Here is a 20,118-nt window from a genome sequence, read left to right as displayed (position 1 = left end):
AAATATTATATTTTTAAGAAAAAGTTTTTTTATGAATCATGTACGGTTTTACTGGAGATGCCTGTACTTGCATCCTCTCAGATGTACTTCTAATAGAACAGTATTTCTTTTTTTAATACTCCTCACTGATGCTCAAGAGAAGAATACATTTCTCATTTCTCTGAAAAGAGTAAATTGAGAATTTCTTCACATCATCCAGAATGGAATGTTGTTTTGGTTTTTTTCCACATCTTTATTCATTTTTTCATCTTACATCAAGTACACCATATTATATCAATTGAATCATATACATTACTTGAAATTTTCCATATACAGTATCATCATAAATACATAAAAATATCTCCTTCCCCCACCCACCCTTTTCACAAAATTATAATCAAAAATAACATACATGTATTTTATCCATAAATATTGATAGAATCTATAATATAACTATAAACCACCCCTTCCCATAATTATAATTATACTTTCAGTGTAAAAAGGCGTCTAATCATTACAATAAGTTATCAATGGCCCCCAAATCTTTTTAAAAGTATTATAATTCCCTTTTTGTATGGCAATTGTTCTTTCCATTTTGTATATATGGCACAACGAATTCCACCAGAAGGTGTAGTTTAGTCTAGTGTGATTTTTCCAATTTCTAGTGATATATTGAATGGCGACTCCAGTCATTATTAATAAAAGTTTATTATTGTTTGATGAAATTTGACTTTTTATTCTCATTGACGTTCCAAATAGAATTGTATCATATGATAAAGCTACATGGTTTTCTAATAAACAGTTAATTTGAGACCAAATTGATTTCCAAAAGGCCATGATACAGGGACAAAAGTAAATTAAATGATCTAGAGTCCCTGCTTCCAGATTACAATGCCAGCATCTATTAGACTTAGAGCTATCATAGAAACATAGAAACAGACAGCAGATAAGGGCCACGGCCCATCAAGTCTGCCCACCCCAATAAGCCTCCCCTACCTTTCTCTGTGAAGAGATCTCATGTGACGATCCCATTTTGTCTTAAAATTAGGCACGGTGCTGGCCTCAATTACCTGTAGCGGAAGATTATTCCAGCGATCAACCACCCTTTCGGTGAAGAAGTATTTCCTGGTGTCATCCAACTTTTGTAATCTAACTGGGGTCCAAAATGCTCCAGAATGGAATGTTAATATATTTGATCATGACAATCTAATGGGACACTATGATGGTAATTTTATAAGCCATTTTCATGCACAGATGGGTCCATGAAAATTAGGTCATGCCTAAAAATACATTCAATGCAAGCTAATGCATCCTTGCACAACAGGCATAAATGGAATAAAGCTTGATAGAACATGGGCAATGTGCTGTTTACACCTGTTCTTGAGCGGGCAGAACTTCTGTGCTTTGAATGAAAGCACTACTGCTTTTGGATTTGTGCTAATATTTTATAATGTCACATAAGCACCTACGTGTTTTTATAAACTAGTGTCAAAATACTACTACTATTAATTATTTATATAGCGCCAGACGAACGCAGCGCTGCAGAGTCGCAAAGAATAAGAAAACAGTCGCTGCTTGAAAGAGCTTACAATCTAAACAGGCAAGACAGACAAACAGGATGTCATGGATAAAGTTAAGGGGAACGGTTAATCAGCAGGCTGGGTTGGAGGGCAGAGGTATAGGGTTAAGGATTGAAAGCTATATAAAAAAGTGGGTTTTCAGTAATGCTTTTAAACAAGTGAAGGGAAGGGGCTTGACGGACAAACTCAGGTAATTTATTCCAGGCATAGGGGGCAGCTAGATGAAAGGAATGAAGTCTGGAATTGGCAGTAGAGGAGAAGGCAACGCTAAGAGTGACTTAACTGAGGAAAGGAGTTCTTTGGGAGGTGTATAAGGAGAGATATTGAGGGGCAGCAGAATGAACATGCTTGTAGGTCAGCAATAAGATCTTGAACTGTATGCGATGGCAGATATGGAGCCAGTGAAGTGACTTAAGGAGAGGGGTGATATGAGCGAAGCGAGGTTGGTAGAACATAAGTCGTGCAGCAGAGTTTTGCACAGATTGCAAGGGGGAGAGGTGACACTGCAGAATGCCAGTTAGGAATAGATTGCAGTAATCTAAGTGCCTCCTTGCTTACTCAACCTAGGCAACTGTTATAAAATTAATCCACAGGCAGGAACTTAATATATTGTTATGAAAGAACTTTTCCCTGCAAAGGTCCGAATTCTGGGCACCATAGAACTGAGAACACTTAGGGAATGAGCAGTGGTCTTCTTGGTCATTTTCAGCACAGATTCAACAAAAAAAGACTGGCTATGTATATGGGATTAGTTGAATCCTAGCACTGTCTGACACAAATCTTTATGCTTGCTTCCTCTCAAAAAGAAGTACATAAAATGAGGTTCCTACATTCTCTTCTGTACAGCATACAGTGCCTATGTGGATAGGCACTGTCATAGACCCCCTCAGAGGGGTACCACAGTACCTGAGCAAGCCTAATAATGGTACCCTGGAATCATCCTTGGCCTTTAAAGAAAATATTTTCAGCCATTTCTTTGTACAAAAGCTGGGAAGAAAAGGTCCTGGTGGGGGGACCTACTCTTTGTCCACAAAATCTGAGGGAAGTCAACCAAATATTCTTCAGAGCCAAATTCTCCACATCTGAATACAGCCTTTCACAATTAGAAAATAAAAAGAACTGAAATATGAGAAAGCAGCAACACTAGAGCCAATAGGCTTAATAGGCCTTCCCATTGACTCTGGGTGCTAAGACTAAGGCTCCTTTTACTAAGCTGTGATTGCGTTTTTAGCGCACACAGGATTTTAGTGCGCGCTACACGGCTAGAACTAACGCCAGTTCAATGCTGGCGTTAAGGTCTAGCGCACGTGCAAAAACCGCTATCACAGCTTAGTAAAAGGAGCCCTAAGTGATGCTATGCAAATTGAGGGGCTTCCATCTCTAAGTTTGTGGACTTTCACTCAGTGCAGAGCATGTTTATATAGGGCAGGGGTGTCAAACCATAATTCTAGAAGGCTGCAAATCAGACAGGTTTTCTGGATATTCCTACTGAATATGTATGACATATATCTGCATACAATGGAGACAGAACATGCCAATCTCTCTCATGCATACCCATTAAGGATATCCTGAAAACCTGATTGGTCTGTGGCAGTGGCGACACCAAGAACAGGGCAGGAGGGTGGTCTGTCCCGGGTACCGGAAGCTTGGGGGTGCTGGAGAAGTTGCAGGTCTGAATCCAACTGGCCCCTGTCCCCTCTGATGTCAACTTCCTGTACCAGGGTGGGGGGACCAGAAGAGCCGATAACCGCACAGGCAGCCCTCAATCATGCAACCAATAATTCTTGAGGGCTGCATACCAGTGGCATACCTAATGGGGTTAGAATCCAGGAAAGAGCACCTCCTCCTCTGGCCGAAGCACTTTCCCACTTCCTGGAGGAGGGGTGGCTCTGGCCAGAGGAGGGGGTGCTCTGTCTCAGTTTCCTGCCTCATCAGGTACGCCACTGGGCTATAGCTCTCAAGAATTATAGTTTGACACCTCTGATTTATCAGTGCAGGGACATAGATGTCAACACTGGTTCACTCAATGCCAAGGCACAGGTCTGAAGGACTAGCTGGATTATCATGGATATGTATTTTGAAGTTATAAGTAAGGATCTCAAGTATCCTCGAACACTAACTAGTAATGCCTATACTGAAGTAAGTGTGCTTCAGTACTGATGATAAGAGAGACTCCCTTGGAGATAAAGTGAAACTCATGGATGCATTGCTGCCAGTCTTTGGTGCTGATTTTGGCAGAAATATTTTACTAGAACTAGAACTTGATGGTCTTGGAAAATGCCTCAGCCAGGGATACTATGCTCAAGCCACAGACAATGCATGAAAATGTTATGAGAATTAGTAATAGGCATCTTGAAATTACAGAAAGGGCAACAATTGAAGCTGTTTGTCTTTTTTGGCCATTTTATAGGAAAACAGTATATAAAAACATATACTTTTTTTTTTTTCGAAAGATGAGAGGGAAGGATGCTGTCAAGAAAGAAGAAAATCTGGGCCCAAGCAACTACACCACAGAACATAGAGAAAAACCTAAATTAAGGGTCTTATCATTATTAATGAAGGCAGAAGACAACAACTGATATGGCTTAATTGCAAAGAAAAATGAATCTTCTTCCCCATGAAAGAAAATGTGAGAAAACAAACCCAACTCTCACCATGCACAATAAAGGACTGTGTATCCACTGTTGGGTGATATGAATGCAGGAATGCTGAAAAGTTTTTTCAGATTTTTCCAGAATTCTCTAGGAGACTCTTCATTTCAAAGCTGGCAGATGACATCACCCACTTGTATGGTTGATTCATCTTGCTTGTCCTTAGAGCTACACAAACACGTGACCAAAAAGTGTGTGATTGCCCCAAATGCAGGTTTTACGACCCCAGTGGATTTACAACCCCCCAGTTTGGGAAGTCTCAACTTAAATAACATTTAGATTCATTATTTTGAAACAAAGGTCCTTATATCAACAATACTGAATAGACTGTAACAGCATACAGGCCTAGATTTTCTGAAGTGTGTTGCCTATGTACTAATGCCATTAACACGTACGGGAATCCTTTCTCACTCAGTGTTCACAGAATTAGTTTATGGACATTCATTGCTCATTTGTTTTATTACATAGCCTGGTGGAGGAGGGGGAGTATATGTACCTCTCTCTAAAAATGAGAGGTTCCTGTTTAGGCTTTTATGTTTGAGAAGCAATTTGTTTTAAATAGATTCCAACTTATGAAAAGCAGAAGTAATGGAGAGCATACCTTTTTTTGTAGTATTAGGTTCTGAATGTTTATGTCCCTGGAATGAATGATTATTTCTATCTTATTTTATTAATGTCATTCTATTCTGTTTTATAAATTATTTTTTATTGTAAACCACCTAGAACTATACTGCAACTAAGACGGTATATCAAGTTTAATAAACAATAGTTTATATTTTACGTCTTATGTTTGATGTAACTCATATATTGCCTTTTCTTTCAAATGCTGACTAGAGCTTCTAATAAAAAGACTTTGAAAAGAAAAAATAAAGGACCCACTGCATAAGATGAGGCCAATGGCAAATAATACACTCTCATAATGTATATTTGCACATGCTAATGTGGTAGTAGTACCTTTTAGTTCATTTAGCCCTCAACAAAATGTTATTGTGGCACACCGAAATAAGCAATAAAATCTGTTGCAACAGACACTTATCAGCAAAGAAATAACCCTGCTTGTGGCTGGAAAAAATTCAGGTGCTGGACTGCCTGGGTTTCTAAAATTTATCACCTGGCACCAATCCATAATAATCCAGTTCCAGTTCTCAGCTCTAACCATTAGGCTACTCCTCTACTCCTCTTGCTGGAGCAAAGGAGCAGGGGCAAGGAAGGGGTTGGCCACTGGTGCACACTGGGTATATGTATGCCTGAAGGTTGGAGGTCACTGGAGCAAGCTTGAGGTTGGAGTTCTCTAAAACAAGTGAGATATATGGTGGGAGGAATGAAAAGTAAGAGGAAGGTAGAAAGGAGAGATTAGGGTAAGTGTGTAAGGGAGAACATTGCAGTGAGGGGAGGGAAAGGGAATAAATTAGTGAATTATTTAGTTGCTAGAGGAAAAGTAAAAACATCCAGTAATTGTGAATGCCATATTCTGATATATATAAAAAAAAAAAAATCAGCTTTTTAGTAAAAAAGAATATGTTTACCATATGCTACCCTTAGTATCCTCAGACTACCTGGCTTGATCACCAGAGTTTGTCAATTATGTTGGTACAGGAATCACAGAAAGCAAAACAGATATTCTGAAAAAAAGATATTCAGTCATTAACCCTTTCCCTATACTTTTTACAAAACCATAACGTGTTTTTTAGTGCCAGCTACAGTGGTGACAGCTCCGATGCTCATAGAATTCTAAATCCCCTACAGAAAGACAGTCCTGGAGGGTCAATATTAAGTTTTACAATACAGTACTAAAAAAAACAAGGAAGAACTTCTACAGTGATAAAATCTCCAGATCCAACAACCAGAGTAGTACATTTTTCAACATTTGGTGCTCCTTAACTTCCAAAAACGACTCCACCTTGCTCCCCTCCTCTCCTTTAGCCGATGTTCTAGCAAAATTCTTCAACGAAAAGGTCACTACCTTAAGATGCTCCTTCTCACCTGCAGTCTCCTACAACTGTCTGGTGCCCACCGACTCCAACCCTACCCTAACGGTCTCCAACTCTATCCCGGTCGACAGATCCTGGACTGCCTTTGAGCACGTATCCGAATCCCTGGTCTTTAAACTCTGCCTCAAACTGAAATCCTGCAACTGTACCTTGGACCCATTCCTCTCCTACCTATATGAGAAAATTCCCGCACAGGCCATCTCATCTCTTACCAAACTTATAAACTCCGCCCTACATTCGGGCCTTTTTTTCCCCAGAAATGGGACATATTGCCTTAACCCCACTAATGAAAAAAGCTGACCTAGGCCCTTCCACACCATCCAGCTATCGCCCAATAGCAAATATCCCCTTCCTAACTATGATGCTAGAGTCTTTCATATCTACCCAACTATCATCCTATTTAGAGAGATTCTCTATTCTCCTACCTTACCAATATGGCTTTTGACCCAACTTCAGCACCGAATCCCTATTGACCTCTTTAATCTCAAAGGTTCAACAACTTCATTCTCGTAATAAGTTCGCTGTTCTTCTACAATTCGACCTTTCTGCAGCTTTTGACATTGTCCATCATGATATTCTAGTTTAACAACTCTCCGATATAGGCATTAACTCCACAGTCCTAGACTGGTTCTCAAAATTCTTACGTTCCCGCTCTTACACTGTCAACTTGAATGGCACCTCATCCTCCCCCTGGAAACCGATATGTGGAGTCCCGCAAGGCTCACCTCTATCTCCTATTCTTTTCAACATCTATATGTCCTCCCTGAAACTCCTCCATCTATCCCTCCTAGAAACACTTTACACTTAGACATCCTTGTCCTCCTCGATACCGACTCGAACCTCACTAACCTCTCTGAGAACATATCCTCATGTATAACGAACCTCCAATCCTGGGCCCACACCGTACAAATAAAACTGTATGAGTCCAAAACAAAACTACTTTGGCTCAGCCCAAAATTAGACCAACTACCCACCTTCATCCCACTGTCCTCTGGCTCCACTCTGCAGCTTGAGTTCTCAAGCAAAGTTCTGGGCATCATCATTGATTCTACATTGTCCTTCAACGACCACCTCAATTCCTTGGTTAAAAAAATGCATTTCCAGCCTTCACATGCTGAGAAAGGTGAGATCCTGTTTTCCATCAAAAACACTTTGCCGTCCTTGTCCAATCCATCATCCTTTCCAAACTGGACTATTGCAACTCTATCTACTTAAGCCTAACAAAGAACCTTCAAAGACTTCAGCGGATTCAGAATGCCACGGCTAAGCTTATCTTCGCAAAAAGTAAATTTGACCATGTCTCACCGCTCCTGTCCAAGCTTCACCGGCTTCCGATAATCTCCAGGGTCCACTTTAAATGCGCCTGCCTAACTTTCAAGATCCTACACGGCATCCTTCCTCCCTTTATTCCACTTTCTTGGAATTCCTCAAGTCCTAATACCACCAGATCCACCCAAAAATTAAAACTTTCCTTCCCCTCATTAAAAGGCATTTCCCATGCAGGAAAACTAGGGACCTCCCTCCCCTTCAGAATCACTGAGCTCTGGAACAACCTTCGGAATCTGAGCTCCCTCCAACTTTTCCGTAAACATCTGAAAACCTGGCTATTCTCAAAAATGTAATACTTCCTCCCTCTCTGGTATACTAAGCCCCTCTAAACATTCTTTATACTATGGCCTATAACCCTTCATTGGAGTTCCTCCTCTATCCCAACTCCTGTAAACCGTGCCGAGCTCTACGATTGTGGAGAGGATGCGGTATACAAACCTAAGGTTTAGTTTAGTTTTAGTTTAGAATTCCTATGAGTGTTGGAGCGTTTGCTGCTGCGACCAGTGCTAAAAACCGCGCTATGGTTTTGTAAAAAAAGAGGGGAGGGGGTAAATTTAATCTTAATCAAAGATTTTTATTCACAGAAATGCATTATGAAAAAGGCCTAGACCAGGGGTGGGCAAACTTTTTGACTTGTGGGCCACAATGGGTTCTTAAATTTGACAGAGGGGCCCGACCAAGAGCCACTTCTGCTTCCCGGGTGTCACTTCTGCTTCTGGCCAGCAGCCTGACAAGTATATGTGTCTTGCAGAGCTATGCCAGCCATGGGAGGAGTTCCAGGTACACTGGGTGCACTTCTTTCACTTCGTGCCCTCGGGGGTCCACTGCCTGCATTACTGTGGCCACTCAGAGTGCTTGGCCATGGGGGTCACGTGATGGCTGGTTCCTGATCGGACGTCTGAGCACTGAGCTCCGCTCTACTTCCCCCGATTTCCTCCCCTGCCAGCGCGCTCCTGACCGGCACATGACTAAAAATTAGCGGCGCAGCCGTTGCTAGGCACCGGGAACCGGCGGTGGGCTGGGAAGCGCGGCTTGCATGCTGCCAAAAGTTTTGCGGCCGACAAAGACCTGTGGGAGCCCGGTGCGCAAGATGGCGGAGACCCAAACAGACGCTGTGACGGCCTACTCCCCAGATGAGGTAATGCAGGTCTTCATGAGGCACCTCTCGCAGCTGCTCGATGAAAAACTGGCCAAGCTGCATGCCTCTATGGACGACCTTAAAGATTCCCTGGTGGGGCAGGCTGCACAACTGCAACAAGTGGAGGAACGGCTATCGACTCAGGAAGATAGAGCTGGAGTGGCTGATGGCAGGCTTGCTTCTCTGGAGGCCCGTGTTTCCCAGCTGGAGGAGAAGGTGGAAGACCAGGAAAACCGGGCTCGTCGAAAGAACCTTAGAATCATTGGAATCCCAGAGACTGTACAAGATTCTGAGCTCAAGCACTTGATTGAACAATGGTTGCCCAAGGAGCTCGGTTTCCCAGACACTGAGGGCCCTGTGGTAGTGGAGCGTGTTCATCGTGTGGGGCAACGACGTGACTCTGATGGTAACAGCAGACCTCGAGCTGTGCTGGCCCGCTTCCACAACTATGCTGTTAAGGCTCGCTTGTTTGACCTGTTTAAGAGGGCGCGACATCTGCTATATGGGGGCGCTAAGCTACTGATTTTTCAGGATTTCTCTACCAAAGTGGCGGAGCTGAGAAGAACCTTCACGTCTTACTGCTCTCAACTGGTTTCCAGAGGAATTCGATTTGCCTTTCTCTACCCGGCTAAGGTGCGCTTGACCTATGAGAACCGCACCTTTACGGTATCTAAGGCAGAAGAGCTGAAGCGCTTCATTGAGAGCCTCCCTGCTCAGTAATGAGCCTGCTCCTCAGGGGGCATTCCTGCCGGAGGACGAGGAGAGTTTTGATCTGGAGGTGAGCCTTAGGGCCTCCCGTGCTTTCCAATGGTCTCATCTAGGACAAGGACCATCATTGCCTGTCTGGATTACTTTGCTGCCCTTTGGATGGAGCTTCTTTGTTTGGACATAGTTGCACTGCCTCCAGATACGGGGTGGGGGAACTTTGGCGGTTTGCAGGAAAGATACTTGTGGAGGGGATGCTCCTGCCCCTTTCAGCCGGCTTTAGAGCGGGATTGGACACCTGATAAACATTTTCAGACTCTCTCTTTGGCCTGACCGAGAGAGCTAGATGCCTTCCTTTACTGTGAGGGTCTGGCTGTCTTGGTCTCTCTTTTGTTACTTTTTGACCTTTTGTGTTTGGACTTTATGTCCAGAGGTTGGGTTGTCTTCCTGTCCTCAGTTCTCTACTGTTCTATGTCATTTCGGTCATGGACGAGACTGGTACTTGCGGTTAGACTTGCTTGGGTGGGGGGGGGGAGATTGGGGGAGGGGGAGGGGTGAGTGTGAGCATCTGTGTTTGTTTGCAGTGGGTGTTGGTGACATGGGGGTGTGGTCGCCAGTATGGATGGGGGAAGGGGTGGCGGGGTTGTTGGGAGGGAGGGGGCGGGCCACTTTGATTGTATGGGGGGGGCTTGTTTGAAGGAGTTGGCAGTTGAGTTGATGGGTAGTTTGGGGACTGGGTTGCATCCTGGGAATCTGGTTCAGTCTGATTCTTTGTTTGAGTGGACGGAGCGCCGGCTCGGCTGGTGCTACCGTCCCGTATGATCTTTGGTCTTCTTTGTGCTTTTTGGATATATCTGGTTATTATGTCTGGGGTTAAGGTTGCTAGCTTTAATGTAGATGGGTTGCACTCTCCTGTTAAGCGTAGTAAGGTACTTCAGTACTGTAGGAAACTACAGGTGGATGTTTTGCTTCTTCAAGAGACACACCTCAGCGCTTCTGAGCATGCTAAGCTCCGCAGGGATTGGGTGGGTGAGCTTGTCTTTGCTTCCTTTAATAGCAGACAGAGAGGTGTAGCTGTGCTTTTCCATAAGAAACATACTTGTACTGTGCACAAAGTGATTTCGGACTCTGAGGGCCGGTATGTAATCTGGGCAGGGGTGTTTCAGGGAAAGAAATATGTTTTTTGCTCTATATACGCCCCTAATGTGTATTCTCATCGTTTTTTCTCTGTTTTGGTTGCTGCTCTTGCTCCCTTCTCTGAGTACCAAATGGTGCTCGGTGGGGATTTCAATATTACTGCTGATCCCCTTATTGACTGCAAGCCTCCTAAGTCTCGTTTACATCAGGGGGAACACAAGGGGGTCAACTTTGTTACTTCGCAGTTGGGCCTTGTGGACCTGTGGCGCACGCTCCATCCAGACGAATCTGATTTTACTTATTATTCTCCAGTGCATAAAGTACACAGTAGATTGGACTACTTGTTAGTTGCCCCACCCCTTTTGTCTGGAATCCGGAGAGTGATGATTGAGGATGGAGTATTTTCCGATCATCATGTGGTCTGGATGGAGCTTCTTGATCACCAGGCGCCCCAGAGGACCTTGTCTGGCTGGAGAATGAATCCCACACTGTATGAGGATAATGATTTCCGCACTTTCTTGGTAGACCAATGGGATTCTTATCTAGCCGATAACTCCTCTTCTGATGTTTCCGAGGTAGTGTTTTGGAAGGCCAGTAAAGCTGTTTTACGGGGTAAAATTATAGCTTACACCTCCCATAAGCGGAAGGTACAAGATAAGGCACTACTGGATCTGACCCGTCAGCTGGGCCTGGTGCGGGGGGAGTTGCATAGAAAGGGGTCCGCAGCCCTCAAGAGCCAATACATGGAGCTGCGACGTCAAATTAATGATTTACTGGCGCAGAGGGCCCTACGGGATATTCAGATGTATAAATACCGTTTACATAGGTGGGGAAACAAGGCAGGGAAATTGTTGGCCTCCTTGGTTAATCACAAAGCCCGCAGGCAAAATATTCCCAAAGTTTGGGCTCCTGATGGCTCTGAGGCGACTTCGCCCGCGGCTATTCAACAGAGCTTTGTAAAGTTTTATCAGGCTCTCTATGATCAGGGGAGCTGTGACACTGAGCAGAGAGCAGAGTTTTTCCGTGGCCTTCCTCTTCCTGAGTTGTCCCAGGCCCAGAGAGATGCACTTAACGCTCCGGTGCAGGGAATTGAGATCCAGAGAGCTATACGGGCTTTAAAGCTTGCGAAAGCTCCTGGCCCGGATGGCCTGGGCCCTGAATACTACAAACTGCTTGGGGATCGGGTTATTGGTCCCTTTCAGGCTTTATGTCAGGCCTTATGTGAGGGGGGTTTGCCTTCACATAGACTTACTCATGCTCATATTGTTGTGTTACCGAAACCGGGGAGAGCGGAGGACCACCTGGGGTCTTATCGGCCTATATCTCTGTTGAATCAAGATATTAAGTTTTTTGCGGCCCTTATGGCTGCGCTTCTTGGCCAGGTCTTGCCCATTCTGGTTCACCCGGACCAGGCCGGTTTTGTCCCAGGTCGGTATTCTTCTGCCAATGTCTTACGAGCACTTTCTGTGTTGCAGAACCCTGCACTGATACGGAAACATCCGGGTCAGAAGAATGCCCTTATTGTCAGTCTGGATGCGGAAAAGGCATTTGATAAGGTCCTCTGGGATTATTTGTTTTGGATTCTACCACAGATGGATATTATGGGGAGCTTTCTGGCTGGGATCCGTTCGCTTTACGAGCAGCCGACTGCACAGATTTTGGTGAATGGGACGCTCACCTCCTCCTTTTCCCTAGCTCGAGGCATGCGTCAGGGATGTCCGCTCTCTCCCATGTTGTTCGTGCTGGCCCTTGAACCTCTAGCAGCTAAGATCAGGCATACTACAGAACTTCGGGGTATACAAATGGGGACGCAAGAATTTAAAATTAATCTATTTGCTGATGATATGCTTATATTTTTGGGGGATGTAACTACGGGAGTGCCTGTACTAATTCAGCTTATCCAACAATTTGGTATGTTCTCCGGTCTGAGTATTAATTTTGAAAAGTCGGAAGCTTTGGCGGTCCACTCACAGTGTGCGGCACATCATGATCCTTCCTTTCCACTAAAATGGTCTGGGGGTACGCTTAAATACCTGGGAGTGTTTCTGCATGCGGACCCTCGGGTGGTATATAGGAAAAATGTGCTGGACAAACTGGATGCGGTTGGAGCGCTTTGTAAGAGGTGGATGGACTTTCCGATTTCTTTTCTCGGTCGTATTGCTCTTATTAAGATAGTCCTGTTGCCAAAGTTGCTCTATCCTCTGCAAATGGTGCCTATGTGGGTCACATGTAGAGATATTAGGAAATATAAAGGTATTGTTTCATCTTTCATATGGCGATCTAGACGGGCGCGAATTGGTTACCATAAGCTTATTAGAGAGCGGTCTCAGGGAGGTGTAAATCTCCCAGATCTTCGTCTCTATAACGTGGCAGCTCTGCTTCGCTGGGTGCATGAAGCTTACACGGGTGAGACCAAGTTTGCCCCGCCGGGGTTTTGGTCCTTGTTGGCGGCTCCGGTGTCGGTGTTTAATATCTTGAGACCGGGGCTGGCTCTTGTGCTTCCTTGTTACGACCTTTGCGCACCGCTTGGGGTTGGTGGCGCAGGGAATTGGGGGGCTCGTTGGGCCCCTCTCCTTTCTTGGAGTTCGTGGCTAACCCTGCCTTCCCTGCGGGTAAGCATGTTTTCTTTGTGCGGGCTAGTCAATCCGGGTGCCGATTTGTTGGCCAGCTTATAGAGTTGGGTTCGGGGCGACTGCCAGGTTTTTCTGCCTGTCAGGAATACTGGGCGTGGAGTGCAGGGTCCGTACTGTTCTATCTACAAATACGTAGTTATTGTTCTTTGCTTCGGTTGCCGTCCAGGCGGTTGCCCACTTTTTCCCCGTTGGACAGGGCTTTCCTTTCCCTCTCGCTTGAATTTAATTCGCTATCGGCTTGGTACAAGCTAGGGAGAGATTGGAAACCTGCTGAGGTTTTTCTGTCCCGGATGGCAGAGAGATGGAGCTCTGAGTTGGGAGAAGAGGTTACGGCCGATGAGTTGTCTCAGTGTTTTGTGGACGGTGCGGGGGCGACTCCTAACGTTGCTTTTAATGAAATTCATCTTAAGATCTTGCATAGGGCGTATATAACCCGCTGCGCCGGACACGCTATGGGCCTGTGGCCTGATGCCTTTTGTACCAGGTGCCCTGCTCTTAAGGGGACGCTGGTGTATCACTTTTTGGAATGCTCTTTAGTGGGATCGTTGTGGGTGCGTGAACTTCGAGAGGTGGAGGATGTTTTGGGGCGCTCCCTGGAATGGTCGTATAAGACTCTGCTGCTTGGTGTCACGGGTCCCCTGGCTGAGGCTGGTACTAGTGCGCCTCTGCAACGCTTTGTGCTATTGGCTCTAGGGCTCGCTAAGAAGCTTATTTTGCAGCACTGGGTGGGGAGTGTGTGTCCTATGTTCCAACAATGGAGAGCTAGTATGTCCCAGATGGCGGTCTGGGAAAGGCAACGCAAGAAGGGTGCCACTAGCTGGCAATCAGTGGCTTATCTGGAGTGCTGGAACTCGTTCTAAGCTGGGTCGGTTTCTAAGGATGCAAGGGGGGTGGGGGTGGGCGGGTTTGGGGAGGTGGGAGGGTGGGAGGTCTGTTTTCTTGCTGTTCTGTTTAAAAATTGAAAATTATGGACTTTCATGAGAGAGTTTTGTTAGATTGTTTGATCTCTTGCCTAGCTGTATTGCTTATCTGTATTATTGTTTCTATAGTGTTATTCCCTTTTGGCTTGGTTGCTGATTGTATCTCTTGTGATTTGTTCCTACAATAAAAATATATTTAAAAAAAAAAAGAGTGCTTGGCCATGGCCCGCCTGGATGGCTCTGTCGAGATCTTCAACATGGCCACCAAATTCAGTGGGCTGGATTAAAAAACTAAACGGGCTGGATATGGCCTAGACCAAGATATTTGAATCTTTTAACAAAAAATATCTCCAAGTACTTTGTGATTAAAGTGTTTTTTTCTTCAACTTACCTTTCTTTCAAGAAGGATCAGCTTGAACAAGATTAAAACCTGCATGCACACACACATAAAAAAGAATTATAGAAAGAACACACTGGAAGGCAGGCAATAAAAATTAATCATTGAGTTCTTATATATGATTAACACGCATTTTTACTTCTACTACTGTTACTACCCTGTTTTCCCCAAAATAAGACCTATCCTGAAAATGAGCCCTAGCAAGATTTTTAAAGATGTTCCTGATATAAGCCATACCCCAAAAATAAACCCTAGTTAAGATCGACCCCCGAATCCCCCCCAATGTCCCTGAAACTCCATCCCTGACATTAGTGCTGCCTGATTTGCCCCAAAAAATTGGACTTGTCAATTCAGCAACCTCCACCCCGGTGAGACCTGATATACCTCCGCTCTGATGCCTCCTAAAGCAGCAGTGGCGGCAGTGCTCTGAACAGGCTGCTTTGTGGTCTTCCCTGCTGGGTCTTTCCCTCTGCCGCATTACAGTGGGAGGGTCAGTGGGGTTCTGCTGTTCAGGGGGATAGGAGGAATAGAAAGATGCTGCAGAGGGAAGGCTCGGCCCCAGTGGGGAAGACCATAAAGCAGCCTGTTCAGAGCACTGCTGCCGCTACTGTTTTTGAAGGCCTCAGAGTGGAGGTATGTCAGTCTCACAATGGGAGGGTCGATGGGGTTTTGCTGCACAGGGGGATAGAAGGAATAAAAAGATGCTGCACAAGGGAATGGGTGAGAGGGGAGGAAAGATGATGCACATGGGGGGGGGGAGAAAGGAAAGAGAAAGAATTGAGGTGGAGGAGAGGAAAGGAGAGATGATTGTTGGTACATGAAAAAAATAAGACATACCCCGAAAATAAGCCCTAATGCATTTTTGGACCCAAAATTAATATAAGACACTGTATTATTTTCAGAGAAACACAATACTATTAATTATTTCTATAGCACTACCAAACATATGCAGCGATATACAGAGGATCCTTATTCAAGTGCTAGACATCTTTGTTCGAGCACCAAAAGAAAAAATAATTTTTTATATAAAACTACAAACTGGGAAATTTTGACCAATAGATTAAATCAGAGTCAAATAAGGCAGCCTTTACAGTCAGCTGGCTGGAAAAGTGCCACAGTGGACTTCTGAGGTTTTATTTTCTCCCTGTTCATCAGTTATGTATAACCTTCTTTTTATTTATATTTGTTGCTGATGTCTTTATAAACACAAGCACTTTTTGTGCATAAATATTATGCACTTACTTTTTGGTACCTCAAAATATTCGAAACAAATTTGTATGCACTTTGTATGCAACTTCGGCTAGGAAGTTGCCTCTTCCTAGCCGAAACCTGGCTCACTTCTGACTCAGACCCTAGCATTACTGAATTCTGCCCAAACGGATACAAACTAAAGCTAGTATGTAGAGAAAAGAGAAGAGGAGGAGGTCTAGCAATCATTGCAAAAAACAACTTCAACATTAAAGTCCTAGCCATGCACTCCACCCCCCACCTAGACCTTCTAGCCTGCCAACTTTCTGACAACACTCTCACAGGAACTCTGAACTGCCTTCTCTGCTATGTCACACCAGGAAAATGGAACACCTCTAAACAAGAACTCGAAGAATTTATCCTCCAGCATTCCCTCTCCTCCACACATAACCTGATCCTAGGAGACATCAATCTCCACTTAGAAGACCACACCTCCAAACAAGTAGCGGACATTCTTTCATACCTCAACACCCTATCTTACCAGATACTCAATCCCGAACCCACGCATGAAAAGGGCCATCAACTTGATATAGCCGCTTACACTTCCCCCAACCTTAACACACAAAACATCCACATCACCAACGGCTCATGGCATCCCACCTTATGGTCTGACCATTACAAGTACACCTTCACAATTAACTGGGTGCAGAATAACAACAAACCCACGCCACACACAACAAGCTTCAAGTCCAGAAAGAAAATCGATCCTACCACATTCTGGGACAAAGTAGACCCAGAAATAGACCTAAACAATCCCAAAGGATTCATAAACACCTGGCGCTCCACAAGTGAATCCGCTTTAAACAAACTAGCACCACTAAAAAAAAAAAAATAAAATATGCAGACCATCAGACAAAGGTTTGACGCCGAACTCCTACACCTAAAAAGACAATGCAGACAATTAGAAAGGACATGGAAAAAACAGAAACAAGACCACACCAAAACAGAATGGAGACACCAAATCAAACAATACAAAATCAAACTGAAGGAAAAAAAGAACAGACTACTACTCCAAACTCATTGGCACCAATAAACCGGACACAAAAAAACTTTTCAACCTTGTCAGAAATCTCACTGATACCAAACCCCACCTCGCCACCCTAGGAAACCAAACTCCAACAGCCTCCCAACTAGCGGACCATTTCAAACACAAAATCATCACAATCAGATCCATATTCAACAACTCTCGAAACATCTTAGAAGAGATACTAACAAAACCCACAAAAAAACGAAGCCACCTCAGCAGATAGGATCTGGACCGACTTCCCAACGACACAATGGTCAGACCTAGACCGGCTGTATAAAAAATACAGCAAATCTTCATGTGATTTGAACAATTGTCCTCCTTATCTACTAGCTACAGCGTCCACTAAATTCACAGCTGGTCTCACGCTATGGCTGCAAACCACCCTAAGGGAAGGTCAGTTCCCCCCGGAACTTGGCGAAATCATAATTACTCCCATACTAAAAGACCCCAAAGGCCCAATAGACAGCCCAACAAATTATAGACCAATCGCTTCTATACCTCTATACGTCAAACTCATAGAGGGTCTAGTAGCACAATATCTCGCCAATTACCTAGAAGACCACCACATCCTACACCCTACTCAATCCGGATTCAGAACCAATCACAGTACTGAAACACTTCTGGTTTCCCTACTAGACATAGCCCGTCAGCACCTCAGCAAAGGAAATAAGTTACTAATCATCCAACTCGATCTTTCAGCAGCATTCGACTTAGTTGACCATTCCATACTACTCCAGATACTAGATGCCATAGGAATATCAGGTAATGTTCTCAACTGGTTCCAAGGATTCCTCAAAACAAGATCATACAGAGTCAAGTCAAATGATCTTCTATCCGACTCATGGTCAAACCCCTGCGGAGTTCCACAAGGATCCCCTCTATTGCCCATACTTTTCAACCTCTTCATAGCATCCCTAGACGCCCTAAACATTACATCCTTCAGCTACGCGGATGATATAACCATCCTCCTCCCCTTCGACATCCAAGACCCCACCTCCAACGGACGCCTGAAAACAACATTAGAAACTTTAGAAAAATGGATGACGAACCACAAGTTAAAACTGAATGCAGAGAAAACCAAATTCCTACTACTAGAGAAGGAACAAAAACCATCCCTAACAGAACTAGATGAAAACACAATCAAATATCCAATACAGAATACTCTCAAAATTCTGGGAACACACCTAGACAGAGGCTGCACAATGCAAACACAAATACACAAAACCATAAAAAAAGCATTCTTCACCATGCGAAACCTAAGAAAAATAAGAAAATTATTTTCCAAAGAACACTTCTAGATCATTGTACAATTCCTCATACTCAGCTCCTTAGATTACTGCAACAGCCTTTACCTACCTTGCCCAAATACTATGATAAAACAACTACAGACCGTTCAGAACACAGCTATCAGACTCATCTACTCGCTCAGAAAATTCGACCACGTAACACCCGCCTATGTAGACTCTCACTGGCTTCCGATAAAAGCAAGAACTCAATTCAAACTCTACTGCTTACTTTTCAAAGTAACCCATGATATGGCCCCCAATTACCTGAACAACCGTCTTTGCCGCTTTCGACTACCCAGATCAAGAAGAACTCAGAATCTTTTCACCTTCCCCCCTCATAAGGGTACCCGACGTAAGAAACTTTACGACAGCCTTCTAGCAACTAAGGCAGCGAAAATTGACCCCACCATCACCAAACTGATGATCAAAACAACAGACATCAAAGTGTTTCGGAAAGAAATCAAAACATTTCTTTTCAAAAAACACGTCCTTACTTAATATTCCCCTCCCCAATCGCACATAACACACTAGTCATCCCCTTGAACCTCATTTACGAAAAATATCCAAACTCCTAAATAAGCATCTCCCTTAGGTATCCATTTAACCTTCTCCTAAATAAGCATCTCCCTTAGGTATCCACTTAACTGATTCCTTCAAAGTTAGGTATCTTTCTTCAGTTGCCTATATTGTTTTCCCCACTGAACCTTGTAACTACTTGAACCCTGTCAAGTTATTCTATCGATAAATCCAGATATCTTATATTTGTATTTCTATACCACAACATGTAATTTACTTAAATCGTTGTAATGTAGTTCTCTCGGTAATGTCCTGATCTCTTTTAACTGTAATCCGCTTAGAACCGCAAGGCACAGGTGGAATAGAAATCACAATGTAATGTAATGTAATGTATGCATATATCCGGTTTGAAAAATTACCCCTAGGGAATTTTAGTGCTCATATTTAAACCTGCCCTCTAGCACAACAAAATTTCATGGTGTCATTTACATCATATGTACCTGTTTTATAATGTAAATACATAAAAGATAACCCCTCAACAATCTCAGCCTAGGGATGCTTCAGTTGAGAAACTTTTTCAGATTGTAAGTGCATAGATTTATGTATTGGGAGGGCAATTTTAAAGAAGTCTATTTCAATATGTAAAACATTGCTTTACCCATGGAATTGTTTTTGAAAATTATCCTCTATATTTCAAACTATACACTACCAGAAGACCTGGGTTTGAATCATGGGTCAGACTTTTTTTTTTTTTAATTATTATTATTATTATTATTATAAAACAGAAATATAAATAATTCAAGAAAACAAACAAAAAAAATTCCTCAAACCCATATTAAGGGGAGCTCAGTGGACTTTTCTAAAGACCAAAGTAACCCCTTTTACAAAACCGTGCAGAGCATTCAGTGTGCTGACCAGCGTTAAAAACCTTTTGCATGGTTTTATAAAAGGGGGTGGGGGTAAATTAGTTAGGAATTAAATCCTAACTTAGGGTCCCTTTTACAAAGCCATGGTAGCAATACTGCCAAGGTAAATGCACTGAAGCCCATAGGAATTGAATGGATGATGCTACCGCAGCTCTGTAAAAGGGTCCATTAATATAGCAGTTATAATGTTATTCATCTAACACAGGGATGGGAAATGAGGGTCACAATCCAGTTGGGTTGTCAGGATTTCCCCAATGAATATGCATGAGATCTATTTGTATGCACTGCTCTGACGATCATAGGAATTCTATGACCATTAGAGCATTTACCGTGCCAGCTTGCGATAAAAACCTCTAATGCAGCTTAATAAAAGGGGCCCTAAATAACTTCCGCCACAACTCTGACATTAGAACCATATTATGCAATGCAAATACATTAACAAAAATTACTAATGAAACTCTAAGCAGTAAAGGACAAAATGCTGAAATTGCTGGAGTTCCATATTCAGCATTACTACTGTGAGAGGTGTCATGTGTATTATATGCTATGTTCACTCACAGATTTTACATGGTATCTTGCAAAAATACTTGTAAATCTAGAAAATTTGGGAGTTTTAGAACTTATTGCACACATGAGAAAAAAACTACATGCACCT

General features: G+C 43.5%; 1 protein-coding gene across 2 annotated transcripts in view; it reads right to left on the bottom strand.

Moving 5' to 3' along the window:
* The window catches only part of AVL9 (AVL9 cell migration associated), a 130,972-nt gene that overhangs the window by 54,097 nt on the left and 56,757 nt on the right, over positions 1-20,118 (bottom strand). For both annotated transcript variants that reach the window (XM_033930580.1, XM_033930579.1), the window contains exon 8: positions 14,455-14,493. In XM_033930580.1, the coding sequence (XP_033786471.1) occupies positions 14,455-14,493 (39 nt within the window). The remainder of the gene's footprint in view (positions 1-14,454; positions 14,494-20,118) is intronic.

This window comes from Geotrypetes seraphini, chromosome 2, assembly GCF_902459505.1.
Source record: "Geotrypetes seraphini chromosome 2, aGeoSer1.1, whole genome shotgun sequence".
Classification (NCBI taxonomy): domain Eukaryota; kingdom Metazoa; phylum Chordata; class Amphibia; order Gymnophiona; family Dermophiidae; genus Geotrypetes; species Geotrypetes seraphini.
The sequence above is the reverse complement of the archived record's forward strand: the minus strand, read 5'-3'. Positions and strand labels throughout refer to the sequence as shown.